General features: G+C 44.6%; 9 protein-coding genes across 9 annotated transcripts; 5 read left to right on the top strand and 4 right to left on the bottom strand.

The window, feature by feature from the left end:
- Window positions 1-2501, bottom strand: BYT42DRAFT_585248 (SPX domain-containing protein; the record flags this gene model as incomplete). The annotated part of the gene is made up of 5 exons (XM_051569963.1): window positions 2225-2501; window positions 1972-2160; window positions 814-1873; window positions 393-737; window positions 1-313 (listed from the first exon to the last, which is right to left on the bottom strand). Coding segments are annotated over exons 2-5 (1780 nt in total), but the record flags the coding sequence as incomplete, so codon positions are not given.
- Window positions 2502-2562: 61 nt separating this feature from the next.
- Window positions 2563-3684, bottom strand: BYT42DRAFT_585249 (thaumatin). Its single transcript, XM_051569964.1, has one exon. It carries the CDS (start codon window positions 3489-3491, stop codon window positions 2676-2678), a length of 816 nt encoding a protein of 271 aa, XP_051419227.1. The 5' UTR covers window positions 3492-3684; the 3' UTR covers window positions 2563-2675.
- Window positions 3685-7554: 3870 nt separating this feature from the next.
- On the top strand, window positions 7555-10922 carry BYT42DRAFT_585272 (uncharacterized protein). Its single transcript, XM_051569965.1, has 10 exons — window positions 7555-7577; window positions 7680-7815; window positions 7944-8325; window positions 8430-8617; window positions 8735-8968; window positions 9042-9082; window positions 9170-9392; window positions 9469-9664; window positions 9765-10520; window positions 10585-10922. The coding sequence occupies exons 2-10, from the start codon at window positions 7684-7686 to the stop codon at window positions 10680-10682; spliced, it is 2250 nt and encodes a 749-aa protein (XP_051419228.1). The 5' UTR covers window positions 7555-7577; window positions 7680-7683; the 3' UTR covers window positions 10683-10922.
- A 333-nt stretch (window positions 10923-11255) lies between these two features.
- On the top strand, window positions 11256-11919 carry BYT42DRAFT_117678 (60S ribosomal protein L38). The gene is made up of 4 exons (XM_051562131.1): window positions 11256-11301; window positions 11477-11537; window positions 11610-11732; window positions 11805-11919. The coding sequence occupies exons 1-4, from the start codon at window positions 11299-11301 to the stop codon at window positions 11828-11830; spliced, it is 213 nt and encodes a 70-aa protein (XP_051419229.1). The 5' UTR covers window positions 11256-11298; the 3' UTR covers window positions 11831-11919.
- Window positions 11920-13286: 1367 nt separating this feature from the next.
- On the top strand, window positions 13287-14683 carry BYT42DRAFT_117707 (rab11 protein). The gene is made up of 6 exons (XM_051562133.1): window positions 13287-13468; window positions 13553-13714; window positions 13806-13839; window positions 13909-14102; window positions 14228-14308; window positions 14389-14683. The coding sequence occupies exons 1-6, from the start codon at window positions 13432-13434 to the stop codon at window positions 14514-14516; spliced, it is 636 nt and encodes a 211-aa protein (XP_051419230.1). The 5' UTR covers window positions 13287-13431; the 3' UTR covers window positions 14517-14683.
- Window positions 14681-16687, top strand: BYT42DRAFT_585288 (delta-6-desaturase). Its single transcript, XM_051569966.1, has 3 exons — window positions 14681-14881; window positions 14958-15137; window positions 15269-16687. The coding sequence occupies exons 1-3, from the start codon at window positions 14851-14853 to the stop codon at window positions 16453-16455; spliced, it is 1398 nt and encodes a 465-aa protein (XP_051419231.1). The 5' UTR covers window positions 14681-14850; the 3' UTR covers window positions 16456-16687.
- A 296-nt stretch (window positions 16688-16983) lies between these two features.
- Window positions 16984-18452, bottom strand: BYT42DRAFT_521781 (uncharacterized protein). Its single transcript, XM_051565284.1, has 6 exons — window positions 18290-18452; window positions 18088-18231; window positions 17878-18015; window positions 17559-17811; window positions 17344-17477; window positions 16984-17280 (listed from the first exon to the last, which is right to left on the bottom strand). Exons 1-6 carry the CDS (start codon window positions 18356-18358, stop codon window positions 17266-17268), a joined length of 753 nt encoding a protein of 250 aa, XP_051419232.1. The 5' UTR covers window positions 18359-18452; the 3' UTR covers window positions 16984-17265.
- On the top strand, window positions 18453-21559 carry BYT42DRAFT_585292 (uncharacterized protein). The gene is made up of 11 exons (XM_051569967.1): window positions 18453-18888; window positions 18960-19074; window positions 19282-19409; window positions 19483-19541; window positions 19616-19750; window positions 19814-19986; window positions 20055-20324; window positions 20391-20667; window positions 20733-20989; window positions 21056-21135; window positions 21210-21559. Exons 1-11 carry the CDS (start codon window positions 18845-18847, stop codon window positions 21547-21549), a joined length of 1878 nt encoding a protein of 625 aa, XP_051419233.1. The 5' UTR covers window positions 18453-18844; the 3' UTR covers window positions 21550-21559.
- BYT42DRAFT_585297 (uncharacterized protein) lies at window positions 21560-27100 on the bottom strand. Its single transcript, XM_051569968.1, has 6 exons — window positions 24149-27100; window positions 23861-24058; window positions 23044-23780; window positions 22703-22971; window positions 22342-22622; window positions 21560-22261 (listed from the first exon to the last, which is right to left on the bottom strand). Exons 1-6 carry the CDS (start codon window positions 26946-26948, stop codon window positions 21582-21584), a joined length of 4965 nt encoding a protein of 1654 aa, XP_051419234.1. The 5' UTR covers window positions 26949-27100; the 3' UTR covers window positions 21560-21581.
- Between the last annotated feature and the right edge of the window lie 659 nt (window positions 27101-27759).

Consider the following 27759-nt stretch of genomic DNA (forward strand, 5'->3'; position numbering starts at 1 on the left):
AGACGACATACAACTGGGTCGCAGTGAGCGGATCATGCGATGCACGAATCGTGTGGATGTGAGGTGTCTGTTTTTCCGGCTTGTAATTCCACAGGAGCCAAAGCCAGATAATCACATTACCGAGGATGGACAATGGAATAGAGACGACAAACCATTCGCCCCAAGAGGGGGCAGGATCCATATTTTGGATAGCAATGATATTTTGAGGCGATGAAATAGGTGAAGTCATACCACCCAAATTGGACGCCAGTGCAATGCCAAGGATAAGACAAGGAGCAAATTTAGAATCCACGGGCAGTGTACGCAGAATAGGCTGTCGACAGAATAAGTAGGGTAAATACGTCTTTTTTTCTTCTTATCACTGCATTTGCCACTTTTTTTTTTAGTTTTACCTGAATCAGAGAGAAACAGAGAACGGGGGCGGCTACGTTGCTGATCCACATACTGGCGATGGTGGCGACCATCATATTGACAAGGAGAACCCGGTTGGGTCGAGTGCCGGCCTTGGACAGAACATAGGTGGCCATGGATTTGGCAATGCCAAATTTGCTCAAAGCACCTGCAATAGCAAACCCACCCAAAAGTAACATAATGACCGGAGAAAACATGCTCGCAAAAACACGTTTGGTCGCATCCGGGGCACTCAATCGGGTATGCTGATCGTCATCGGAACGCATCACACGCAGAGTGATGATCAAAAATGGAACAAGAAGAGCTGTAACAAAGAGTGGCATGACCTGTGATCGAACGGTTGGGGTCAGTCCAAAAACGAGTTCAGTAGATCCATTATCATTGGCTTATGCACAGTCTTACCTCTGTGGCCCATAATAAACTGGCAAATACAAGAATGGCAAAGCATCGATTCTGTTCAATTTCTGAAAAGATGGGAACTCGTAAAAGGAGGCCGAAAACCGCGACACTGAGAATGAGACAACAAGCATGTGTGATCTGGCTTTTCTGGAGTTTGAGGGTGCCGAACGGCGTATGCACTGCAGCGGGTTTGCCTTCACTCAGACCCACACTTTGAATGCGTCTTTCCTGACCAACCATATCACGCCACACCGTATTGCGCTCCCACACGATGTGTTCTCTGAGATGCGTCTTGAGTTCGTCAATGGCTTGGTCCAGATTGCCATTGGTAACAAGGGTAGCGTAGCCTTGTTCTGTTTCCTGAATACGTTGGTTCAACTTCGCTTTGGTGGCGCTCTTGAAAGGGTAAGCTTGACTGACGTAATTGGAAGTGTAGTATCGCTTGAGGTTGTTGTTGGTAATTTTATCGTACTTTTTCAGGATTTTGGAAAACGCCGTCAGATTCAGTGCCACAAACGATTTGAGTTCAGAAAGTAGGACAAATAGATCGACGGTTCGTTTGCGTAATTCCACCAGATTATGTTCCCCCTGTTTTCCGCTTGTCAACAAGGATTGCTCCGGGTCATTCTCGCTAATATTTTGTGTCCCAATATTCGCAGGCAAGTACGAATCACCTTCCACGGTCGACTCACGTCTGGGCAATTCATTCGTGTTGCTGCGACGCCTCTGGTTGGGGTTGGTCGGAGCCGGACGAGTGGTCTCCAAGCCCGCTTCTTCATCCATTGAAGGTCGATAGTACGAGCGGCGATGCTCATAGGCCGACAGAAGCTTATCCATATCGTCATATAGCTCCGTCTCTTTTTTGGAGTAAAACCGTACAATTTTATCGAGCGACTTGTCCAGAGCGGCAATGAACTGAGCATTGTCGGATTCCACCGGTTGCGGCTCGTTTATCAATGCCGTCGTTTCACTCACATGCTCGCGATCGACCGACAGCCGCGGTGTCGTACCAGCAATCTTGTCTTTTTCAATAGCATAAATGAGTTTCTTTAGGTTGGAGTAACTGGGAAACCGAGTGAGAAAGAAAAAAAAAGTCAGAATAAGAGAGTCGGAAAGATAAGTTACAAGGGTTTTCTTGGGTCATGGTGAACTTGCACTTACGGTAAGTAGTAGTCTGCCCAATCAGGTACAGCATTAAACTGAATTTGATGGGAAAACTTCATGGTGGAAAGAAGAACAACCTACAAGAGAAAAAAAAAAGGAGACGGAAACTGAAAAAAATATAGGTGGAAATTCGCTTGATGCGGCTTTGGTTGCTTCTGGTTGGCAAGGAGACTGAAATAAAAAAAGGTCAGCTTTTTTCTTTCCTTCCTTTCTGAACACTTCCTCGCGGTTTTAATACTCACCCAAATAGACATGCACTGCATCACCCATTGCCCCACCATGCATCCTTTTTTTTCTTATTTTTAGCCACTCCAGGTGTTTTTTTGATGGAAAAAAAACATAAACATTGATTCTACATATGCAAGTGATGATCCAATGGATCGATTTATATTACCCCATTCGCTGATCGTCAGCCAGTTCATCATTATAATCCGATTATACAACCTTCTCTCTTCCTCTTTTTTTTTTGCTCTCTTCGATCTATGATCGGGTCCATCTACACTTTTTTGATAACCGGATTCTTGCATGTATGTATCCGGATGATCCGATCATTTGCCCATGTGGTTATACTGGGAGATGAGTGAGATAATGTGGGATGACATAAAAAATAATAATTTATTGTATGCGTTCTATGCAGCAACAGGAACCAGCCTGTCACCGGAAATAATGGAAATTGAAGAAATCAATGTGACCTTCTAAATCTAAGCGGGGCAGAAAGTGACGGTATAACCCGATGACGAGCAGGAGAAGGTGGAGCTGGCATCATCGTACGCGAAACTGTAAGCGTCGGGGCAGACGGCTTTGACGACTGAAGAGTATTCGTTGGGTTGACACGTTTCGGGGCTGTTGTGGGCGCCTTGACAGCAGAATTCATCGGTACCAAAAGCCGAGCATGCACTCTTGCAGCCAATTACTTTGCCGTTATCACCCTTGACTTGGAGATCTTCGGGACACGAGGGCAGTGTAGTGCAAGCGGGGATACCACATGCATACTTCTCAGCTGAATTGCCCGAACCATCGCTCGAACCAGAGGGCTTGATATCCATAGGCAAGTTGAACCCGTCCACCAATGAAACATCGTAAAAGTCCTTATCGGAATATCCATTCAGCAAGAATTCAGCCAAGGAAGCAGGAGCACTGGGATTGCAGTCGGGACCAGAGCCGGAGCACTCTTCGCGTCCCCAGAATCGACCACCCCAGTTGGAAGGCACCGTGAATTTGTGAGTAGCTCCAGCCGCGAGATTGATAGCATGACCCGAACTGGCACCATTGGTCATTTGATTAACTTGGATGTTATGGCCACAATGGTTATTGACAGTAATGGTAGCACCGCCCGTGGGGGCAGCCACAGTAGCACCAGCGAGACCAAGTAAGATTGCGAGAGATGTAAGTTGAACCATTATGAAAAGTGAGATATAAGTTATTGTTCCTGAAACATCCACCCTGTCGCAAACACCTCCACTATTTATACTTGAAAATCTGGAATTCGTGATGTCCCGCTTTTTGTGGATCCTCATCCAGACCCTTTTTTTAGTACCTTTTTTTTTCTCTAGTTCGGAAGCAAGCGACCAATCCTCATCTCGCTAGAGACGTTCAGTGCCATTCCATGGGAGTAGATGTCTTGGGAACGGATTAAACCAAGACATCTTCACGATCTGCAGCCGTCCATTTGTTGTGTATCAAATGATTGGAGAGGGACCCTCGTCTGGGGCCTGAAATTGTTAAAAATAAGAATTTGAAACATTTCAAATTATCATTTGAATTTGCTGAAATTTCGGGACAGTGATTTGAAGAATATCTGTACTCGAATGGCCTGTCAACCAGGTTTCAGGCTATTTTAGAGTATTTTTGGATGCAAATCTTTTATTATTGTTGCTGATCTCCATTTGCTATTTCGGGACTGTCTACCGGTCAACCGATCCTTCTCCAGAGACTCGTAAATGACCGTGCGTTTGTCAAACGGACACTGGGGTGACACAAACTACCAATGTGGTCAGTGTTTTTCGAATTCTGATATTTGTTCTTTGCTCGAACTATTTCCAAAGTTTGGAGTCTCGATGGAAAAAAGTAAATAGTCATTAAGCTTTTAATGTCTTAAAATGGAGAATTTACTATGAAATACTCGAACAAGCCTATCACAGGCCGTCGTTTCATAAGCCCACCATTGACATGCATCCGAACTAATGGCTACCCATTGACTGCCAAGCATTTACCATTGGTACTAAATTGTATTATCATTGGTCTACGAGTTACCCGGGGAGATCCTCAGAGGTGTGGCAGTCGTCATTTCGGGTTATTTTTTACGCCATATCATCCATAAATCAAAAAGTCGAAAGGCCGCTTCATCGCTGCCAAGAAAAATACAGGGAAAATCGTACGATGATCGATTCGTAAATAGAACAAAACAGGGATTCAGCTGGGGTGGATTAGGTGAGCCCACGGAAAAATGGCAAGAAACTATGTTTCCAGGTCATGTGTCAGTTTAGAGGGGCAGCTGTCAATTGCCTCCATTAGCGATCGTCCTCAGACCATGCGCTGTGGAATTTTTCGGTGAAGTGATTCATAATTTCATACTCCGGAATTTCGGCAGACAGCTATTATAATTGTGTCAGTAAATTTTTTTTTATTTATAGCAACTTTTTTACATCTAAAGATGATTTATCGTGAGTGTCAAAATGCGAAACAAAGGCGCGGTGATAAGTATCCATTGTAGGATTGTAACTTGAACGGGATTATTTTTCTCCACTGTAATTCTGTAAGTCTAGACCAAAAAGTTATAGCAAAATTACAAGGCTACAATAAATTAGAGTCACATGATCGGTTCCAGAGATGTTGTCCTACAAGCCGTACACCCGCTGTGCAGTGGATGCCACCTGCTACTGGACGTCGCCCCCTTACATTGAGCGACATTCGTCAGACAAAAGCCTAACGCAATACGGCATAACCTGGGCGAGACTCTTGATGGAACTTTGGTAAATTAATGTCAATACTCTGGCATACCGTACAGTCATGATTTCCAACATGTGTGCAGCAGCACTTATTGACCCCCTCCATCCCGCCCAGGCTATGATAGATCTAGAAAGATGTGTGGGTATGTTGGGTATTTAAAAAAATGAGTTAGTAAGCTCTTTGATTGATTCAAATTTTCGTCAAGATATTTTACCTTTGTTATTTGAGTTTGCAATAGCCATTGATCGCTTGACATGACTTGGATTATATGACATTGAAAAAATTTGAATTAGTATACGTTCATTACATCATAGCAAAGGAAAAGAAATTGGACTTGCCTTTGAACCAAATGGTGAACCGGACAAAAAAAAAAGATGATACGGACCGCCAGGTAAGCTTCTTCTTCGATGCGGAAAATAAATTGCTTCCAGGGACAGTTAAGCGATGGATCGGTGGTGTCAGCTTGAGCAGGCAAAAAATATTGACGTGGCCAGAAGTGACGATAACTTCGAGTTGGATTCCAGATATCGAGAGTCCCCCGAATAAAAAGAAAGAAACAAATAAAGTACATGATGATAAAAAAAACAATGGTCGCGTCAGTAAAAACCTCATAAAAAACCCTGTGGGAAAAAAAGAGGAAAAGACTGCGAAAAGAATATGTACATGAAATACAAAATACAAAATACAATAATCGGGAAGACATCTCGAATACCATATGATGAGAAGCAATCCAAAGGAGAGGAACATGAAGAGGACACGTAAGCGTTTTTCTGATTAAAAAGAGAGCCACACCACCAACGATGGCCTTTGACGTCATCCGGTTTCGCCAGATGGATGGATGGATGGTGAGAGAAAGTCAACTTGTAGTATCCAGAACTTGTCAGGCGAAAAGAAAACGGAAACCGGAAGCTGGAAGAAGAAAGGAAGTAAAGGAGAGGTAAGTCTGTTTTGCCGGAGCAAAATCGATGGTGACACGCGACGTTTGAGAATGGTAGTCGATTTAACCAAGTTAGATACACGGGATAAGAATGGTCTGGATGATGGATGCGGATGGGATCTTGATACAATGATACCTAGAGTTTTCCAGGTAAACAGAAAGAGAGAGAAGACCAAAATATATGATTTCCCATGGATGAAACAATAGTCACCCTTCTGATGCATGAATTCATAGATCGAAGCACGTCTGCTTGTGTATTATTCGATTCATTGAAAATGAAAGAGAATGAAAGGAGATATACAGTATAACTGACAAAAAAAACAAATTGAATGATGCTACAGAAAAACGCCGGTCGTATCATCAACCACTTTTCTTCAAAAAGAGCTCTACTCACATTTTTATTCGAAAGACGACGATACTCTGTTTAACCACAACTGGCGCAAACGGCATCTTGCTGCTAATTGTTTCGCCTATTATCGTGAAAGTGGGCAGCGAGGCATGGTTGAAAGATAAAAAAAAAGGTTTAACAGGTCCTGATAACTTAGTGTAGATCATGTGATTTACAAAATCGCTAATTTCCCAAAGATTTTAATTATGTAGGTTTCTGCTGAATGATGATGCTCCCAGTAAAGCTTCTCGATACGTCCTAAGAGAGGGATGAGCGATTGTTAACCGAGTACAACAGACTTGGATCGGCAGTTTATCTTTGATTAGAATGTTCTTGCTTTATGTATCGTGTTATCCCACATAAAATACCCGTCTGCATACAAGTGTAAGCTGCAGACGTGCGACTTGACTTTTTTTTTTGGCCCTTAGTGGTCAACATGCGTCCTCAATGAAATAGACAAAGGGCATTCTATTAAATGCAGACTGTGCCTTGTCATTTACTTTGAAAAAAGACCGTAAGGTGGATGCCAAGACTCAGAATAAACAGGTGCAAAAATAATATGTATCATGCCAATTGAGAGGCATTTAGTGTCGTAGCTGCATGGCTGCAACATGGTTGCATATTTACCTGCAGCAATTCACAAAAAAAAGGCGGGATGGAAAGGACGAAAAAAAAAATCTCGTTTGGTTTTGGTTAGCATGGATGATGCACTATCAGCGGTGATCTACTATGTAAAAAGGTGGTGACAGTTCCCTTTCGAACTCGATTCGATCGTTTCATAGGCCAGTGAACAATATTGCCCATTTCTCCACTGAATTTCAAACGATTCTGTGAAGAGGATACCATGGAATCACTGCTTGAACTTCACCCGATCGAGAACACCACATTCACTGCTCGAGATGGGTCATGCGACCCTATCAATAACTTTTTGACATGTCTTTTTTTTTTAAGGTTTTTCTGCAACCAAAGATCCTGAAATCTGTCGAAAGTTCATGCGAATAATGGATAGGCTTTTATTTGGGTTATTTTGCAAAAATAAACTTTGCAAGTGGTTCGAGTTTCGTGATAATGGCCAATTCAATTGTGTTTACATAATGTTTGTTTGTTGTTTTTCCTCATTAAAGAGGTGTTGTTCGCTGTTTGATTTCTATAAAGGATAAATCTAGACAACAAGGCAAAAAGTGACTTTGGCTGTGGCCCAATTTTGGTTCATGGCGATAAAAAAAATGCTGTAGCAACCAGTGAAGTGGTTTATACATAATGTTTTCTTCTCCTTTGACTCACAAACATTTTTTTCTCACTTTTTCCCTCTCCCCCTCTCCTTTTCAGGTATCTCTCTCTCTCTCTCACTCTCTATTTTTTCTTTTTCTTAAAGCGACTGCTCCTTAACTCTTATTCTTTTTTCTTCTCCTCTTGTACGTTATATTAAAGTCTTATGGCTGGCTTTGAGACTGTTTATGCGATTCACAACTTCGAAGCGGAGAATGACGACGAGATTGCATTCTCCATTGGCGAGCCTGTCATTGTGCTTGAAAAAGACGACGGGTACAATGACGGTTGGTGGCAGGTAATGAGTCCATGTCTCTCATTTTGGACTAAAGAAAAAAAAATCCCTTGGACTTTGTGGAAAAATAAAAAGGAAGCAAGAACCCCAAAAACCTCACTTTCATAACAATGTCATTTTTGTTTTCTCAGGGTCGTAATATCAAAGGAGAAATTGGCTTATTTCCCGTCAATTATACGGCTCCGTTGGGCAGCGAGGCATCGCTGAGTAACAAAACGGATTCGTTGCAAGAGGTGGTGTCGGACATGCAGGTACCATCTCAATTACCGACTCCGTCAACGTCAGCTTCAACGGGGCAATCACAGGATTCGCTGCCATATACAGATTCGGTGTCTTCGCTTAATTCCGCCCCTTTGCAAGTCTCAGCCGCGTACAAAAATGTACAAAGAGCGGTCCTCGCCTCGTTGTCCCTGCCCGCCCTCAAAACAAGTTCACCTGATGAATGGGATGTGGAACAAGTGGCTCTCTGGCTGACCACCATGGGATTCGAAACCGTGGCCGATAATTTTAAAGGTAAGGGCGGATCCCCATCGGTTGGCCGAAATAAGAGAGCCCCAAAAAAAAAAATCATGCATGATCTTCGGAGCGCATTGATGAATGTGTTTGATGTTTGGTAGCACAAGAAATCACCGGCGACATTCTCGTCGAACTCACTTTGAACTCCCTAAAAGAATTGGAAGTCAATACTTTTGGCAAACGTTTCAAAATCCGCACCGCCATCACGGCTCTCCGTGAAGAATTGGCTCGGCAGCATAAACTCTACCGACGATCGCTGCGAAGTTCAAGTACAATGATAACTTCTGAGGTAATTTAAACCGGTTTATCCCCTTCTTTTCTTAAGTGGTTTCTTTCTATTTCTTTTTGTCTTGGCCACCTCGGGGGAACCGTGAGCTTGTTTATTTAAACAGGATGAAAAAAATAGGACATGTCAGTAAACCATGCATATCATAAAGCCCACCTTCGTCAAAGTGAATATCGTTGGCGTTCGACTCGTCATTTGGATTCAACCCACTTGTCGCAAAAAAAGCGCATCCATTCGGAAGGACCGCTCAATTATGGAGCGACGCATCAAAAGACCAATATGGCACGCGCTTATTCCACATCGGCAGGTCCACCTCGAAACCACAGCAACAAAGGCGCCGTGAAACGAAGAACCGTAAGTTGGCCTTAGGTGTTGCCTTTTTTTTCTTTCGGACATCCCTATAACAACACCGTTGTCTTATCCATAGTATGCAGGAGGTTTCGAAGCAAGGCATTCGGATTTCTCCAGGTAAATGAGAATATTTCCATCACGGATTGTCGTGATATATCTTGCCAGTGTGGGCTTGCATTCTATTCCTCATAATAATCTGATTAGTGAGGAAGACTATTTCATCCATTCTTATCTATCCGACTCGCGATCACAAACGGTGTTGCCGGTGGCCGTGAGAGGGTCGGAGGACCGAATGGGGGCTTCCAACGAAAGCATCACACCCGATAACGAAGGATGGTTGCATAAACAAGGAGATAAATACAAAACATGGAACAAACGATGGTTTGTCCTGAAAGGCCCCAATTTATTCTATTTCAAAAGTCCAAAGGTAAAAAAGAAAAAAAAAATATTGATGCATTATGGTGTCAGCGACGACTGGAATTGATCTTTCAGGAACATTCTAGGACGTTCGAATGAAAGGCATTATTCATCTTCGAGGGTATCGCATTGTCGTCGACGAAACCATTCATCCTGGCAAATACTGCTTCAAAACGCAACATGACCGAGAACGCACCTTTTATTTCTTTACTGATACCGAATCAAGCATGAAAGCTTGGATTAAGGCATTAATGAAAGCAACCATCTCACGCGATTTCACCGGTACGTTTGCTGATCGAAAGAAAAAACAACCTTATCATGACGGAAACCTTAAATTATGTCCTTTTCTGGTTCATGTATTGCATTCTAAAACCATTTGCAGCACCCGTCCTGTCATCCAGTTCCATACCGACCGTGACCCTCGATATTGCTCAACGCATGAAACCGAGACCACCGTCCACGCTACTCTACCGAAAAGATCAGCGTATACAATCAGCTCACATTCCCAATCCCCGTTCTCGGCGTCGTCACTCGTACGAATCTCAGAATACCAGCACAGATCAGTCCTCTTCGGCGGATTGGATCATGCAAGAAGAATCAGGCACCATTATAAGCAGCGAAAACTCTCTGGGTGACGCAACGCACAGTTCCGTGTCGAGCGAACCCAAGGAACTCAAGGACTCTGGGTTTGATTGCACGGAATCACAACGATCGTCGGCTTCCAGTCGCATGGTGAGTGCGACAAGTACCATGGATCAGTCGGAAGAAGACCCTGTTGCAGAGGAATACGAAGAATGCCGCACTCGAGCAACGCCATCGAACGACGGCGGGAGCAGTTTTGGCGTAGATCAGCAAGAAGACTTCCACAGCTTGATGAGCATGACTTCATGGACATCATCACACTACGTGGAGTGGATCAACTGTATTGTTCAGCATGATACTCTCACACATTTAAGCGAGCTACGAACAGGGGACATTTTGATCGAATTACTTGAAATTTTGAGCGGCAAAGAAGTGCGACGACCACCGTCATCACACAACGGTCCCGCAAGTATGCAGATGCTAGATAATATTGTGGCCGCATTCAAGTTTATGAATCGTGAAGGCGTGGACGTGGAACGACGATTTACCATTAAAGGTAAAAAAATATCCTGCAAAAAAAAAGCCTGTATAGGTTATCTCACAACATGATGTGTGCATAGATATTTTTGGTGGCAATGAAGAAAAGATCATGGACATGTTAAAAAGTATTCGAGAGACCTACGACAGCCAAGAAGCCACTGAAAGCATCTACGAATGAACTGTCGTCTACCGATGAACGGAAAAAAAATCTCAATGACCCACTGCTAATATATCCTACTTCGTATAGTAATATCTACTTGCTTGTTATATCTGCCAGCGTAATTATAATTATATCGTCCCAAGAAAACTGATATCGACCACTTGATTGCGGGTAATCAGGTGGTATGATATATATCTTCTCTATACACGTTTTTATGACCGTTCTATTCAAATTAAATCCAAGTTTTTGCCTCCGTAATAACAGTTATAACATGCGTACGATAACGCATGGGCTTTTATTAGGTTCCGCCTCTCCGTCCCTAGATAAATATAACCTGTAAGAAAAAGGGGATTCATCAAGTATAATTATCACCATTCTCCTATGGGGGGCAAAAAAACAAAAGACCCGAGCTGGGTCGACCAATATAGCGTGCAGCGCCGTTGTCTTGCACCTTTTGGGCCTCCAGGCGAGAAAGTAAAAAAAAAAAAAAGAAAATGGCCACAACAGCATGGGCAAAACCTCGATTTTAATCTCCGCCCGGACGACCAAGGAGGTCTGGGCAAGGAGCCACACAAGGGAGTGATCGTGCTACGGATTTGCCGGATCCTCCTTTTTCCTGATTATCCTAAGCGCGATGGTACGTATTGGATAGAAATGACCATGCATCCATCTTTTGATCATTGGGAGAAGATCCAAGAAAGAGAGTGATGTGCGGATGGATTGGATGGATGGATGATGGACGATACTGGAAATCTTGTTGGATATGGGGGCATGATGAGCCATGGTGAACTCATTTGTCTTTTTTGTTGTAGCCTCAGCAAATTAAGGACATTAAGCAATTCCTCGAAATTGCCCGTAGAAAGGATGCCAAATGTAAGCTTTACGATGAATTCGAATACCAACTCACTCGTTCAGTGATTCTAAACAAAAAATGTCGAATTTTAGCCGCTCGCATCAAGAAGAATGCCGATTCCACTAAGTTCAAGGTGAGATGCTCGCGTTATCTCTACACTCTCGTTGTCAAGGATAAGCAGAAGGCCACCAAGCTCAAGCAGTCGCTCCCCCCTGGTATGTAAATCTCTACAAGCTTCTCTGTTTCTTTTTATGGCTCGTCATTAACCCTCGTCCTTGTCACTGTAGCTCTCGTTGTGGAAGAAGTCAAATAAACGACCCGTCTATTTCTTTCATACAATAAATCCATCGCAACAGTAACCATTGCCTATCTTACGTTTATAATTTACTTTCGAATTCATTCGGGCCCAGTGGACCTTGCCATCGTTACCAATGAATGGAAAAAAAAGACAACACTGGAATGAAGGCGAAGTCGAGCGATTGTGTCAGTGTCAAGGCGATTGAGACTTGTAGCAGAATAATTCGTTGTATTTCGTTTCCTCTCGTGCGTGTTCGACGAAAACCTGCGCAAGTGCCACTGAAAAAATAGGGAAAGACTCTAACTGCTGTGAAGAAAAGAGGGGTAGGTCAATCGTTCGGAATTGGGACACACAACATGGGAAATGATGCAGAAAAGAGTCCATATTTGTGTGTGCGAATGAGAGGCACTGTGTTTGCCTTAGCTCACAAGGCGCTTGCGGGGGGGAAGGGACCGAGGGGTGGGTCCAAATGTGTCATAGGCTGCTTGTAACTTGTTTCTCTTGGATGACGGTTTGGTTGAGGAAAACATAGAATTGCAATCCCGCGCTTCTAGCAATTGAGCTTAATAATGCGACGGATAATAAACGCGATGTATGCATTAGCTATGCTATAGACAATAAATCGAATACTCGTTGTTATATAGAGGAGTCAATCAAAGAACACTGTTGGCATAAGTTATACTTCTAAAGGAACGCATTTGCAGCTCTGTTGTTGTTTTCCATGCAGTATTCTCTCTCTAAATTCAACCTCGCTAACATCAACTGAACCGTCATTATTTACAGACGTCACATGTAAAATAGAATACAGTATTCTCGAGAATTGGACCCGGCTCTTGAAAAAACGAATTCGACTATGGCTGCAAGAACAACGGCAGATGGCGGTGTTCTTGAAATTTTGCAAACGATACGAACAAGGCAATTTGATTTTTTTTCTCAAATAAACAAACAAACAAGCAAAAGAGAAGCATAATTTTTTAATGATTGTAAAGTCCAATGCCATTCTCATCATCAGAGCAAGATTTCAGATTGCAACACAGGAGGGCTCATTTAACCCACCGGGTTAAAGGCATTTATCTCTTGAACAAGGAGCCAACCGGTGAAAATCCTATGGCTCGAAACAGTTGGTATAAATATCGTTTAAGTCAATGCTTGAAATAGGTTACAGAACCGATGCTCCAGTTATCTCCATTCTGCGACCACTGCCCTAGATTTTGGTCAAAAATCTACGAAATGATGACTGAATGGGAAGAGACGCACGTCCCAGTCCGTGTGATGAATGAAAGGACGGCTGGCATACAAGTCGAGCTGAGCGAGAACATCGATTGAAAGCAAAAAGTTCCAATACGAATGAATTTCAGCGGCACTTGAGGGACTTTCTCGCACTTATAACTGGCCAAGTAGGCTTTTCATAGATTATATTACCTCTACTGACAGGTTGATGATAGATTTTATAATTCGATTTACTCATGCCGTCACCACAAGACGCATGCCATTCTGCAAGCATGGCAAACAAGTTAGGGTTTGATCATATTTTAAAGTCCGCCAACCAATTTGAGAAGGAAAATCCTGTGGGTTTTTTCGAGAGTGCGCTTGACGGTTGAACTCGAACTTCCATCATGAGTCGTGACGATGAATATGATTATCTTTTCAAAGGTTAGTTGTTGTACAGGAGCTTCTGTCGTTTCTTTATTTTTTATTATTGCCGGATGATGAACTAAACTGTGGGGCTGTTTTTAGTGGTGCTTATTGGCGATTCCGGCGTTGGCAAAACCAATCTTCTTGGCCGATTCACACGCAATGAGTTTAATCTAGAATCCAAGAGTACCATTGGTGTTGAATTTGCCACACGTAGTATTGAAGTGGATAACAAAGTGATCAAAGCACAAATCTGGGATACAGGTGAGCGGAGCCCTTCTTCACCGGCACACCACTTCTTCACCCGGTGCAACACTCGCCCAACAGCATACTCAGACTGGAAATCCATCTCTAGCTGGCCAGGAACGCTATCGTGCCATCACCAGTGCGTAAGTTTACATGATCTTACTTTATCTTTCTCGCTTGCTTGAACCACACTTAAAAGCGGGTTTCTGTAGTTATTATCGCGGCGCAGTGGGTGCTTTGCTGGTATATGATATTTCCAAGCATTCGACGTATGAGAGCGTGAGTCGATGGCTCAAGGAACTCCGAGATCACGCGGATTCCAATATTGTTATCATGCTTGTGGGCAACAAGAGTGATTTGAAACATTTGCGAGCCGTGCCCACCGAAGATGCCAAGCAGTTTGCTGGTAAGTTATCTTATTTTTATTTTGCATTATATTGGATGCTTGGATCACCGAAATGTGATTTTCTTGGTCTCTTTATTTCCTTTTTAAGAACTCACGATGAGCTTGTGTCCTTTTTTTTTGTGTAGCTGAGAATGGCTTGTCGTTCATTGAAACTTCAGCTTTGGATGCCACCAACGTTGAACTTTCTTTCCAAAAAATATTAACAGGTGAGTTCCAATTTGAGATTTCAAAACGCGCGGTGACAAGGACGATATTTCGGAAATATTTATTGGTGAGCGCTGCTTAGAAATCTATCGGATTGTGTCCAACAAGGCGCTGGAATCATCAAATAATGCTATTAAGCCTACCGGAGGTCAAACGATCCTTGTGTCGCAAACCCCTGACGAACAAAAACAAGGTGGTGGATGTTGTTAGACGAGAAGGAAAAAACAAGTTACATTCTATCATTTTTTCTTGGTACTTCCCTTTTTTTTTTTTTTGTCGTTGTACGCATATGATATCACATGAAATTTCAGTGCCATGGAATTGAATCAGTAAAATTTTGGATCCATTTTTATTCGGGGTCGAATCAAAAAAGACCAAGGAAAAAGGAAAAAAAAAAAAAAAAGCCTACCCAACAAGCTCATAGTGGCTTGGAACCCACTTTAGACGCGCTCAATGGATTGGTCTATTTCACTTTCCGCTCAACGCTATAAAAAATGAGATCAAATCAGTTTTTCCCCTTTTCAGTTCGTTCTTCCCCATCATCATGGCATCATCCGTTGCTGTTGGAACCACCGGTAAGCTCGACCTCGCTCACTGTATACCTTGAAGAATTGGCCTATTGACAGTAGAACCCAAAAAAATCGTGCATAGAGCCCACCTTGTTTACTCGTCAACAACTCGAAAAGATCAACCAGGATGTGAAGGACGGGGTTCCTGGCGCTCGAAAGTATATCATTGTCGATAACAAATTGTATGATGTGACGGATTTTGTCGACGATCATCCTGGAGGCGCGGATGTGTTGTTGACTCACGTTGGCAAAGACGCTTCCGGTAAGAAAGGAAACAAGGAAAGAGGAATAGCATGCGTAGTGGGCTCGAATTTTTTTCCTTGGAGCATGAAATGGTGTTATAATTCATCGGATGAAATGGGACACTAAGTTTTTATTTTTTGTGACTTATAGATGTGTTCCACGCCATGCATCCTGTTTCCGCTTACGAGTTGCTGGCCAACTGCTATGCCGGAGATTTGGAATCGGCGCCGGTGGCCAAGGAAAATATGTCATCCAGTGCCGCATTTGCCCAGGAAATGCGTGAATTACGCGATAAATTAACCGATGAAGGATATTTCAAAGCAAGCAACCTGTTTTACGTTTACAAGGTATTGTCAACCTTGGTATTATGCGGTGTATCCTTGGGCCTTATCTACAAGTGGGGCCATTCTACTTTGGGGGTCGTGGTGTCGGCCGTTATTCTCGGCGTCTTTTGGCAGCAGTGTGGTTGGTTGGCCCACGATTTTGGTCACCATCAGTGTTTTGAGACCCGCCAACTGAACGATATCCTGGTCGTCTTCCTCGGTAATTTTTGTCAAGGTTTTTCGCTGTCGTGGTGGAAGAACAAGCACAACACCCATCATGCCAGCACCAATGTGAGCGGTCATGATCCCGATATCGATACCGCCCCGGTGCTGTTGTGGGACGAATACGCTTCCGCCAATTACTACGGCTCACTGTCGGACGAGCCAGGCATGATCTCACGATTCCTGGCCGAAAGCGTCCTTCCCTATCAGACACGCTATTACTTCTTTGTTCTTGGATTTGCCCGTATCTCGTGGGCCATTCAGTCGTTGCTCCATTCGTTCCAGGAAGGCGCTATCAACAAATCCGCCAAACTCAACTTTTACGAACGCGCCTGTTTGATCGCTCACTGGGCCCTTTTCACCTATTGCACGATTGCCTGGATTGATAATATCACCAACATGATCCTTTTCTTCGTCATCAGTCAAGCGACCACCGGCTACGCCCTCGCCATCGTGTTTGCTCTGAACCACAACGGCATGCCTGTCATCAGTCAGGAAAAGGCGGAAACCATGGAATTTTTCGAGATTCAAGTTGTCACCGGTCGTGACGTTGTCCTCGGTCCTCTCGGTGATTGGTTTATGGGAGGATTGAACTATCAGATTGAACATCATGTTTTCCCCAACATGCCCCGCCATAACCTGAAAAAGGTCAAACCCATGGTTCAGTCACTTTGCAAGAAATACGGCATCCACTACCACAATACCACCTTTATCAAAGGCACGTTTGAGGTCTTGCAAGCCCTGGACATCGCCCAGCAATTGTCGCTCAAATTGAGCAAAAAAGCTTTCTAGACCTTTTTTTATTTCTATTTTCTCCCCTTCTCAACTTGTCCACTTTGTCCACCTCATGTTACATCTAATTCCTTTTTTCTTTTCGTCTTTTATATCGCCTCATTCACCATAAATTTTCCCTTTTTTTATTTTCCGTTTTTATTCGCTGCTTTTTGTCATGACCCATCTCGTTATTGCTTTGGAGATATAAAACTCAAAAAATAAAATAAAGCAAATAACTATAGAAACAGGCAGATGTGGGTGTCAGTGGATCTTGGTTTCACGTTCTCATTGAAAGGGGAAACTCTCTGTTGACGTATTCAGTCATCCCCAACGGGGATACACGTTTTGGAATGTAACGGTGGGGACGGATATGGAATAGACATCGGCAGAATTTTCTCCTTGATGATCGGATAATGGTTTTCCATCAAGGTTAGATCTCTACTTGAAAAAAAATTATACGATGTTTTCAAACTCAGCGCGATGTCAGGGGATCTTCGCATTTTCATCCCCCCCCCCCTAGGCCCTTTGCGCTTTTCCCTTGGCTTGCTTGCGACTGTCCCGTTTCAATCAGACATTCACAGCCAGCCCTATCTCAATGTACCCTGTTATCCACAATAACAGGAAGCTTGATATTCTACAATACGACCTTCCTAATTAAATAACAATTAGCCATTCAAGTGACCATCACAACAACAGCGTCGTTGCGTACTACGTAACATTGTATTTTTTTTTCTTCATGTGTTATCACGACAAATCAATGACATTAATCCGTCTCTTTTTGTAACGCTGTCTTTATGGTTCATATTACAAGAATTTGTGCAAGTCAGATTAGGAATCCAGAAACTATGGAAAAAAAAAAGATTAGCTTTATCAAGGCTGGCTTTTTCATTTGTATGGGATAGTTACATAATTTCTGGGCACAATGCCCGTCTGTCCTTGACTGTTACGGGCTTGCCACCAGTTGCCGGTTTGATCGGCTACTTCCAGAATTTCGCCAGCAGCAAAGCTGAGTTCGGTGGGATCATCAGGATTCGCGATATCTGGGAGAATTCCCAAAAATAGAAAAAAATGGAGCCTTGGTGATAATGTCCGAAACATGTTCATGCTCGCTTTTCACTTACACGCATGCAGTGCCTTGACCCGTTCGGGATATTCTGTGGCTGGCATCATCAATGTCTGAGACGTGCTGGAAGGGACCATAGCTTGTGGCGGTCCATCGTTAACAAATGTCTTTTTGAGGTTCTCGCTGAGGGGTTCGTGCTTGCTGTGATTGTAGTGATATGCCGGATCAGGCGAATGAATCGGTGTACGTGCCTGGGCCAGTCTTCCAAGACGGCTTTGTGAATCGCTTCCAAATACAAGCACCCAAAGATACTACACATAGGAAGCAAATATAAAGTTTTATGAAAAAGTACCGGTAATGATCGTGATAGATCGTACCTGGACAACTACCAGTCCAATGTACCCCCCCGCATAAGCGTTGGCGGAATCTTTAATGGACACAGGTTTGTTGTATTGTATCACATAATCGATTTGAATTGTCAACAGTGGAATACTGCTGGCTAGAAGTGTCAAGACCTTTTGATGGAGCCAATCTCAGTTCCACCGTGCGCTGTTGTATACATTTATGTTTAACCATAACCCACTTACCGCATGTCGATGCAGTAAAATCGAGCCGCGAAGAAACAACGTCATGCAGCCCAAGATAATACCAAATTCGTAGATCATCACCCACCATGCCCCATTGAGGACTTTCAATGTGCAGGCCCCGCCAAATGCGGTAATCCAAGAGCTCTGGAAGATCATCATCACCCAATGAGCGGGGATTGAGTATTATTGACTCAAAACTTACCAAGGCTAATATTGTCGTTGTCAAAAGAAATGGATTCTCTGTGAGTCTTCGAATAGCGAAACTGGACATGAAGAAAGTATAAAGACCAAGTAGAGAAAATGCATGAAAAATGAATGAATAAAAGACAAGGGGGATTTTGAAACAAACATTCCATGTGCGACCAAGAGAAAGTCACGAAAAACGAACCTGTCCATGCTTTACAGGTTCCCTTGCTCCTCGCCCCAGACGAATCCGTCCAATGTCGACGAGTATTCCTCCCTTGCCAAAGGATCTCTTTATACAATGGATTGAGCAGGGACTCTCCAAAGGTTATGTACGCCATGTCGCTCGTACATTAGACGGTGCCGCTTATTTGACCGACGCTTACATACAAGATACCATTCTTTGTCATGCACAGGAACAAGGTTTTTGTCTTAGCATGATCAGCCTTTACTTTTTTTTTCATGACAGGGAAAAAACTTATAAGGTGGTTCATCTCTGTTAGGCAAAATATCGGTGGCGACAGTCGCCAACTTATTAAATGTCGACCAGGAAACCGTGTATCATCAATTGAGCATGTTGACTACAGTCACAACAGTAGAAGATTCCATATTAACCGAGTAAGCAATATTTCTCGGCCCAGTCATCTATCTTTGCATAAATGCTGATCAACGTCATTTTTTATCCCAAGCTCATATATCAAGAAAATCACCGATGATATGGAAAAAGAGATCGATACTACAGGTCATATCTCCTTGTTGGCCCAAGCGCAGCATTACAGTCTACCCTATGCTTTTGTACAAAAGGTACCATGCCCACCCCTGCGTACATATCCTTATCGTTGGGTTGTCGTGATGATAAACTCACGTCGCGCGATCCTTTGTACTTCTTCTTTTTTTTTTCACATATCCTCTTTCCCCCCCAAAAAAAAAGCGATCCTTAACTCATCCCTTGATCTCCCTGGATCTCAGTTTTTTTTTTCTTTCTTCTTTTGGACTCACACTGCAGTCTAGCTTTTAGATCCATTACTTGCGCACACCAAATATGTGAAGTATTCTCAGCTGCCGGATTTAATCCTAACCAAGGAGTATGTGAACGAGCAGTCAACAAAGATCAAAGGCGTTCTTTATGCAGCACAAGAGTAAGTATCAACAACCTATGGAACACTGTTGAACGCCCATCGTTAAAATGAAAGAATCGTCTATTTTTTAAAGAGTACTGGCCATGACGTCGCTTCAACGAACGCTTGATATAGGGGAATCGTTGTTCTATGGTATTGTGTCGTCATCCGTGTGGCAGAATTCCAATGCTATGTTTCGTGGTTGGCTCATTTTAAATATGGACCAGTTCTGTTGGAACAGCTCACAGCCGTTCCTGGCATATTTCGCGGTCGTCGTGAGCGTGCTAAATTTGAACCTTACGTCTATCGTGACCGTCAACTATCGCTCATCACTTCTTTGCTGGAAGCAAGCAGATATATTGGTAAATTGACAAGCACGTATTCGATGAAATCATTGCATGATTGTCTCAAAAAGTTGTGGATAGAATATGCTACCGTGGAACAACTGTATAGTTATGGGAATACCAAAGAGGTGCTAAAAAAACACTGCCCGTCTGTCGTGTTACTGGAGACCTGTGCTGTCACCGAGTCACTGGTGGAACAAGTTCAGGAGTCGCTAAACGAGGTTCGCGTATCCCAATCATGGATGGATGCTTCCGTAAGTGGATCTGCTGATGTGCAAACCCATCGACGGCCCATGCTTATTATGGCGTTTTTTATTCAAAGGAACTCGTCCCGTCGGCATTGACAGCAGCCGATATCTTGGCTCTACTTGAAATGATTGTTTCTCGCGACAAACCGCCTGCATCGCCCAACAACAAGCTGTTGATCTTGGAATTGCGCTATGTCACAACGATGAATTATTTGTCCAGCCTGGTTGAGATGTCGCAAGAGTTTTTGAATCGACGCGCGCTGTCGGAACTCCAGACGCAAAAGAATATGCACAGTAACAGGGGCAAGAAAAGAGTGAATGATGTTGAATTGACGCTCCCACAGGTAATCCTCAACCAAAGGACATGCATAGCCGTTAGATAATAATTGTCATTGTGCGATTGTTATAAGATTGCGGAGTATCTGCAAGCACAAGGAGGCTTACCTGAACCACTGGCAACAGCGGTCGCTGTGAAAATTAAACGAAAGATGTGCGAAGCACTGTGTCGTGCTATGCAAGGCGTTTATTTACCAGGCGTGATGAACGATGAACCCGGCCATTCGCCGTCTGATTCGCCGCTGCTGCAAGATCGACGACTGCAACAACAGCTGGAAAAAGAAATCGCTGCCACCGAGTACTTGCAGCGCAAATTATACTTTACAGCTCAAGCCATTGCCCTGTTTCAAGGTATAGAAAAAAGAAAGGAATAAGTCGCAGCCCCAAGCAAGTGAGCTGACAAGCCGCCACAACAGAGAATTCGCGTAAAAGTCTGGAAAAGTTCCTTTTTCGACAACTGTGCTCCGAGTACATGTACCATCTACTAACAATCAAAGTGCTTCAAAGTGCCGACAATGTGACTCGGGTGCTTTCCATCATGGGAATCACTCAAGCCGATCTGGAAGATGCCGGTCGATTGCACGACGATCGTCGAAAAGAAATAACAGCCGCACTTATCAAGAGCGACTATGATGATGAAAACGGGGCGCTCCAACGTCTTTACGAAGCCAAAGTAAGCATGGCCTACTCCCTCACTGATCACATAATTTTAATCACGACTTCCATTATGTTATGTCAGAAATCCGACGTTTACATTGACTATATCGAATCGCACCTACCGGCTTATCTGACTTTTGATGCAGTCAAGGATGCTAAATTGTAATGACGACAGCTGCAACCATTGAACTCCTTATGATGCGTCCACTCACATATCTTATCTCATCTGTTTCTAGTGCCAATGAAGAGACTCAGGTCGCTTTAGGGGATCAGCTCGCTTCGACTGCGCCGACCCCGGCCACGGCGCCTTTGATCTTGCATTTGACAAGTTTGCTTTGCTTTCAATCGCTCCATGACCTACCACTCCATGTGTCCGGCAAGTATGTGCCACACATACTGAAACTAATTACTGCGGAATTGCCATCCGAACAAGCGACCCTCTTGACGCAAGCCCAAGACATGATCATGGCCCATATTAAATCGGGAGAAGCAATCAATGTGAATATATTGAACAATGTGTATGATTTAGGGAATGCCATGCTAGAGAAAATAAAAGCGAGAATACAAATGATTTGAAAAAAAAAGAGGACATCTTTTTGACAAGCATACTAGATACTGTTTCGTCTTCCGCGTTTGCCTTTCACTTCTTTGCCTCGCAGTTTGCCATCGCCTTCCAATTCCATGAGACGGCCCGAGACATAGCCTCCCTTGCGCCATCGTCCCACCACTTCGCGACCGACATCGTAACCGAGTTTCATGATATCATTGAATTTGTTAAATTCCAGCGTGCCCCACTGCTGCACAGGCAGTTTCAGGTATAACGTGCCATTGGTCATTTTCGCTTCTTCCAGTTTCGCGACACTGCTGACGTAAGCCAGGCGGCTTTGGATATCGGCAATGCTGGGAATATTGTAGGTTCTAAACGGATTGAAAGAATGTAACAAAGCCCACCAGCCACTGATGGAATCACCGTAATAAACCGGACTGGTATCGTCATCCGAGGCCACATCCACGGCAATAATGATATCGGCGCCCATGTTTTTAGCCACCGAAACCGGTAAATTGTCCATGTAACCGCCATCTACCAGCATATTGCCGTTCTCACAAATAGGCGGCATGTAACCAGACAACGACATGGATGCTCGAACGTAACGCCAAGCATACCCTGTTGTATGCACTTCCATCCGCGAAAACGTAATGTTCGTCGTCACAGCAAAATACGGGAGCCAGAAATCTTCAATCAAACTGTCTCCCAAACACTTCCAAATACCACGGTTGAATTCATGGCCTAAAAATAATATGCGCAAGTGTTGCATTGTAAGCATTTAACCAACGGACAGGTGATAAAAAACAACCGGGACAATTTACCTGTAAACCAAGCGGTGACTGGATAAGTTAGATCCATCAACTGGCGCCAGATACTGGAAACGCGTCCAGCAAACAGCTTGCTTCGAGCAATGGTGGCAACAAGATCCATGTTTTTCGCATACAGTGCACCCACGAAACTGCCAATACTGGTGCCACCAATAATGTCGATCGGGATGCCGGCTTCTTCCATCGCTTGGATCACACCAATGTGGCTGATACCACGAGCACCTCCGCCACCAAGCACTAAAGCCACCGATTTACCACATAATCGACGTGCCAATCTGCAACACAAATAGTAATAAAAATGGGCTGGTTAGGAGAGACTGTCTAAAATGTAGATATGCATTCGGTGCGACGGTACCTGGCAAAATCATTTCTGGAGGCTGTATTCACCCCGCGGAGCTGAGAGTCGCCTTTCTTTCTCACCACAAGTAATCGACCGAATGTGGGAACCGCCGAGTAATACTTTTCTAGTTGATCCTTGACGTTGTTCAGCATATTAATTGAACCCGCCGTCATCTTTCGGCCCTGTTGTGCAAGCCACGGTGGCCGGATTCGCTCGGTGCTCAGGGTGGCATGCTGTTTCATGGGCATATAGATGTGGTGGTGGGCTTGGATCCATAAACGGTTCTGTCATGTGGAAGAAAAAGTAATAAAATATGAGATATGAAAAGTTACAATTGGGTTCCTGTGATCGCTTACCTTGAGCCAATTTTGTGTGGTACCGAGACCACAGGAACGTTCGCGGTGAAGAAGAACGAGTTCTTTTCTTGCCGTAGTTTTCATATTGATCAGGAACCGTTCATATTCACCGACAGAGGGATCACCGTCGCCTAGCCCGACGAGTAAAATACAATCGGCTTGGCGTATGCAGGTACGTGTCCACTGGGATGTAACACCACTGTCGGCAAGATACAACACGATGCGAACTTTTTCCTCTTGTTCCGCCAACCACGACGCCATTTTCAGTTTTCCCATCCGCGAAAACGCGTGTTTGCCCATCACCGTAGTAACAGTGGTACTGTTAAGCAACACACACGAAGCGCCGACGGAATGCAGCAACGCCGTTTTCAGACTTTCGGCAAATTCGGTCAACGGGACCGATGAATTGACAGGAAGAATACCAATGGTTTTGAGGTTGACATTATTACGACCGTATAACTCTGGATAACTGTGACCTTTGTTGGCAATGGCCGACGAGATATTGGCAATCTCGGAGGGTCCCGTCGACGAGGCCAGACTGAACACTCGGGGACCTTGGATTTCACCCTGGGCGTTCTTGTTCATCATTAGTTGCAGTGATCGGTAAGCCACCATGCGCGAGATCTGCAACGTAATCTCGGGATGACGGAGAGCCAACGCATTGAACAAGGTCTTTGGCATACGCGCTAGTTCCGAATCTCGGATAGCATGCAGTGTAGAAGGCGTTGGTGTACCAGCTGTTTGAAAAAAAAAAAGGAAAAAGAGCGTAAACCAACCGATCCTCCAATGTCAGACCTCCCTTTGAAAATAAGCTTACTCAGTACTTCAAGTTCGCCTACACTGTCACCATGACCGAATTCACCGAGGATGTCAATGTCGCCTTCGCTTTTTTCCTTGATGGTTCTTAGACGGCCATGAAGAACCATGTAAATCGAATCGCTGGGCTCGCCTTCGCGACTAATAATCTGACCTGCGTTGACTTGCATCCATTCCAATGAAAGATCGATGTGAAGAACTAGAGCAGAAAAAAAAACGTGAGTCTTGCTCCATACAAGTAATACCCCCCCCCTCCTACACGGGCAGCATATTCAACAGAATTACTTACTGAGAGGACTCAAGAAGCCTACCAACTGTTTGGCGAGCTTCAACATAACGGCGGGATATCGGTCACTGATGCGATCTAAGGTCTTCTTTGACAGGTAGCCAACATAGGTGTCCGTCTTGGCACTGATTTCCACAAAACTGGGGTAGCCCGTCAACGCATCGAGATAACCGACCAAACCGCCGGATTTGACGGTGTAACTGGGTTTATCAATCTTTTGTTGGTGAATGGTTTCTTGATCCTCTACACGACGTCGTCCGGCGGGGGCTTCCGAGGCCACCGTCTGATTATGTTTGTCGGTCATGGTTGGCGTAAAGGGAGTGACAGCGCTGCGGCTTTGAGCGCCACCGCCCCCGGTGTTTTCGGAATGGACCGAGGAAATCGATGACGAAGGCGACAAGGTAAAGTGAGAAGGATGCTTGGAATGATGTTTTTCCGATCGTTTGGCGAACGACGATTTGGATCGAAGTTTCGAACTGGTGATGTAATCATCGACTTGACCATCCTGCATCGAGTTTCTTGGTCGTTCACGATCACTGAGTACCCTTTCACCTTCTGCGGCGGTCATGGAAATATTCAAGAGACCATCGATCACAAAGAAAATGCCTGAATTATGTTCACCTTCATGCACCAAGACTGCGTCCTTGGGGAAATACAGAATCTGGATATCGTCGGCGGTCAATGAATCCGATCTTTGTCGATCGATGCCGGCGGCCTCGCTACCGGAGAGGACGGACGATGTGGTCGATTGCACATCCACATCATCAAAGAGCAAATCAGTGGATGGCGCCAAGGTAGGCGAGACACTAGAATCCACTGTCCCAGCATGGGTGAAGAGATCCATGGGGTAGTGCGGATAACGCGCTTTGGCCGATTCCTCAGGGGACATACGACGCGACTGACGAGGGGACATGGCGTAAGGTGACGAAGGAGCCTGCGAAGACGGTGATTCCATGCTAATACCCAAGATATCGGCCATGTGACGAACCACTGACGACCGCAGATACTCATCATCCTCAATGCTGTATTCGTTTCGGTTTTCGGGGGTCTTGTTGTGACGTTGAATTCGCGATTGGGGCGAACTGTTGAGCATGGACGAGGTGTCTGAGAGTGGACTTTGAGCGGTCACGCCAGGACTGGCACGGTACGATGAAGTGCCGGGATGATCAATGATGCCAATGGCCTTGATAATGCCCGTGCTTTCACTGCGACTGAGTTCGATGGGCACAGCCGAGGTATCTTCACTGTCGCGTTTGGTTTCATCATCGGTGACAAACTTGTTTCGTAGACGTTCTAGGCACCCGGGCGTAAGGAAATCCGGGGGCAAATCTCGAAGACTGGCCGATTCATTAATGAGTCTTTCCAGCCGCAACAGTTCCTTGCTTAAACCGAGATACCGGTGACTGGTCATGAGCGTGACACGTTGGAAACGAGTCACAATGACCTGCACAATGTGAGCGGCGGCTTTGGGGAATTTCATGGTCAATTTAACAAAGGCTTCTTCAGGAATCACGGCCAATGTGGTGTCCACGGTAGCGCGAGCAATGATATTGGGATGCATGGATCGGTACGACCGTTGCGAAGGTTGGCGGATGAGATGCGGTCGTTGAGGGAATCGCACCGAATCGGACGCTTGGCCTAACCGATTGCGATCCACAAAGTAGTCGTCTTTGTCGACGTGGAGAAGTTCTGGGAGGTTCTCTGTGCGTCCAACGGAAGCGAGAGGGTCGTCCTGTCCAGTGACAGGCGAAGTGCCAAACCGGCTCGTTCGTCGGCTCGCCCCACTGGCACTGCCTGCGGAGGAAAGTCGGTGACGGTAGACATCCGAAGCGGAAACGGATGACGTTTCGCTGTTGAGGGTGGATTCCAGGTTGGGAAATACGTGACGACATTCTTCGGTGGAAGCTTCTCGACTCATATCGACAGCAGCGGGCTGACCGGTGCCAGTGTAGGGATCCGCCAAGGGTGGTATGGGTTTGTTGGAAGCAGCCAAGTGGGACTGCATGACTTTTTGCCGCAGCTTTTGTTTCTCTTCAGTCTTGATAAAGCTTTCGCGAAAGATGGACAAGATCGTGAACAGGCTGGATAAGGTGCCTCCTGCGCCGACTTCGTTGATGAGAGTGTAATTGCGAAATTTGTCGCGATCTTGCTGGTCTTCAGCATTTGGGTCCTCCCAGGGGGCATCGTCGAAACCGTAGTCTTCATCTTCGTCGTCATCCATATTGTCTGGTTTGACAAACATTTGAACGTGACCATCGACCACAATGTAAAACGACCGTTCCTGATCGGGACTGCGGAACAAGGTATCCCCGGCAAGGAGCTTTTTCGTTTGCAAGTGACGTGCGAGCTCATGAAACACGGGTTGTTCGAGGTAACCAAAGATTTTGATCGACGACAGGAAAGCCGACAGGAATTCATCGGGATAATTCTTAAATCCTGGCTTTGAATAGCTCGAGTCTTCGCCGGAATCCGGATGCAAATCAAACGAGGAAGCCACCTTGGGCGGCTCCACTGGCGTCAGCCGAGAGTACTTTGTGAGAAACCGGTACCGCACTACCAAGTAAGCGGCCGTGACCACAAAGGCCATTATGATGAGCAACGAAGAAAAGTTGAGGTGAAGCGTGAATGACCAAGTCAACACTCGGTAAAAGAAGACGGGAATGGAAATGGTCGCGAATCCGACCACCTTGAGCAGCACAGAGGGTATAAAGCCAGCGACCGTAGCAAGACTCGATCGCTGCGATTCTTCCACTGCCGCTGTCTCCATGACAAGATTAACAGTATCGGTTGCGTTGGTCGCCATGAAGGTTCATTGACTGGGGTACTTTATCCCGTTGATTCAAATAATAAAAATATAATGACTACCTCAACAAATACGAGGGAGAAAAAAAAAGGATGCAGTGGAATATCAAAAGAAAGGTGAATCCGTTCTTTGATGAGCGGGGAAGCTTTTGGAAATGAGCCGTGCGGGCCTGACTGCCTATTTTTAATGCCCTTTTATCCAATCGCCACTCGCTTTGGATGTGTTACCTCAATGTACGTCATTTCATTTCAGTGCCAATTAAGAGGCCGACATCATGTAACGCTTGGACAACCCTCATTGTTCATTCTCCCCAATAACCCAGGTCAAAAACCAATGAATAAGTCTTGCAAAAAGTAATGAAGAAATGGGTTTGACGAATTTTTAACAACCCATTGTTCATTTTCTCAAACAAACAAGGAACCTGTGACACTGTCATCTGTGTCAGTTCAGTATGAGATTACAAAATTGACGAAACAAGCAAATAAAAAAAAAAGAATAACTATCTTGCGCCATGGAGTCTAAGAAAAAAAAATAATGCATCGAGAAGCCTCAAGGAAACTCCAAGGAGTACCCGCCCGTCCGGGGAACCCAAGACAATCGTTTCAGGCACCCTAAACAGCCCTAATCGACACGTTACTACGTTGCGCTACGATCGGGAAAACTGGTTCCTACGAAACCTTTTTTTTTTCGAATCAAACTGCGAAAAAAATTGAAAGATACACTTCTTGTACAACATTTTACAAAAAATCGGGCGTCATTTTACATATTTTTATATTGTGTATGAGTTTAGAATTTCTTTTAATACATGCGA

Source organism: Radiomyces spectabilis (assembly GCF_025331425.1).
Source record: "Radiomyces spectabilis strain NRRL 2753 chromosome Unknown BYT42scaffold_14, whole genome shotgun sequence".
In the NCBI taxonomy this organism is placed as follows: domain Eukaryota; kingdom Fungi; phylum Mucoromycota; class Mucoromycetes; order Mucorales; family Radiomycetaceae; genus Radiomyces; species Radiomyces spectabilis.

Coding starts and splice junctions, on each gene's coding strand:
- BYT42DRAFT_117678 (XM_051562131.1), top strand. Junction 11,538..11,609: donor CCGTAGAAAGGATGCCAAAT/GTAAGCTTTACG, acceptor GTCGAATTTTAG/CCGCTCGCATCAAGAAGAAT. Junction 11,733..11,804: donor CAAGCAGTCGCTCCCCCCTG/GTATGTAAATCT, acceptor TTGTCACTGTAG/CTCTCGTTGTGGAAGAAGTC.
- BYT42DRAFT_585288 (XM_051569966.1), top strand. CDS start 14,851: ATGGCATCATCCGTTGCTGTTGGAACCACCG. Junction 14,882..14,957: donor CGTTGCTGTTGGAACCACCG/GTAAGCTCGACC, acceptor AATCGTGCATAG/AGCCCACCTTGTTTACTCGT. Junction 15,138..15,268: donor CGTTGGCAAAGACGCTTCCG/GTAAGAAAGGAA, acceptor TGTGACTTATAG/ATGTGTTCCACGCCATGCAT.
- BYT42DRAFT_521781 (XM_051565284.1), bottom strand. CDS start 18,358: ATGTCCAGTTTCGCTATTCGAAGACTCACAGAGAATCCATTTCTTTTG. Junction 18,232..18,289: donor CAACGACAATATTAGCCTTG/GTAAGTTTTGAG, acceptor ATGATCTTCCAG/AGCTCTTGGATTACCGCATT. Junction 17,812..17,877: donor TTGGACTGGTAGTTGTCCAG/GTACGATCTATC, acceptor TCCTATGTGTAG/TATCTTTGGGTGCTTGTATT.
- BYT42DRAFT_585292 (XM_051569967.1), top strand. CDS start 18,845: ATGTTGACTACAGTCACAACAGTAGAAGATTCCATATTAACCGA. Junction 20,325..20,390: donor TTGAATTGACGCTCCCACAG/GTAATCCTCAAC, acceptor GATTGTTATAAG/ATTGCGGAGTATCTGCAAGC. Junction 20,990..21,055: donor AACGTCTTTACGAAGCCAAA/GTAAGCATGGCC, acceptor ATGTTATGTCAG/AAATCCGACGTTTACATTGA.
- BYT42DRAFT_117707 (XM_051562133.1), top strand. CDS start 13,432: ATGAGTCGTGACGATGAATATGATTATCTTTTCAAAG. Junction 13,469..13,552: donor ATATGATTATCTTTTCAAAG/GTTAGTTGTTGT, acceptor GGCTGTTTTTAG/TGGTGCTTATTGGCGATTCC. Junction 13,715..13,805: donor AGCACAAATCTGGGATACAG/GTGAGCGGAGCC, acceptor ATCCATCTCTAG/CTGGCCAGGAACGCTATCGT.
- BYT42DRAFT_585272 (XM_051569965.1), top strand. CDS start 7,684: ATGGCTGGCTTTGAGACTGTTTATGCGATTCACAACTTCGAAGCGGAG. Junction 8,618..8,734: donor GTACAATGATAACTTCTGAG/GTAATTTAAACC, acceptor TGAAAAAAATAG/GACATGTCAGTAAACCATGC. Junction 9,083..9,169: donor AGGCATTCGGATTTCTCCAG/GTAAATGAGAAT, acceptor TAATCTGATTAG/TGAGGAAGACTATTTCATCC.
- BYT42DRAFT_585297 (XM_051569968.1), bottom strand. CDS start 26,948: ATGGCGACCAACGCAACCGATACTGTTAATCTTGTCATGGAGACAGCG. Junction 24,059..24,148: donor AGGCTTCTTGAGTCCTCTCA/GTAAGTAATTCT, acceptor TTTCTGCTCTAG/TTCTTCACATCGATCTTTCA. Junction 22,972..23,043: donor CCACACAAAATTGGCTCAAG/GTAAGCGATCAC, acceptor TCCACATGACAG/AACCGTTTATGGATCCAAGC.
- BYT42DRAFT_585249 (XM_051569964.1), bottom strand. CDS start 3,491: ATGAGGATCCACAAAAAGCGGGACATCACGAATTCCAGATTTTCAAGT.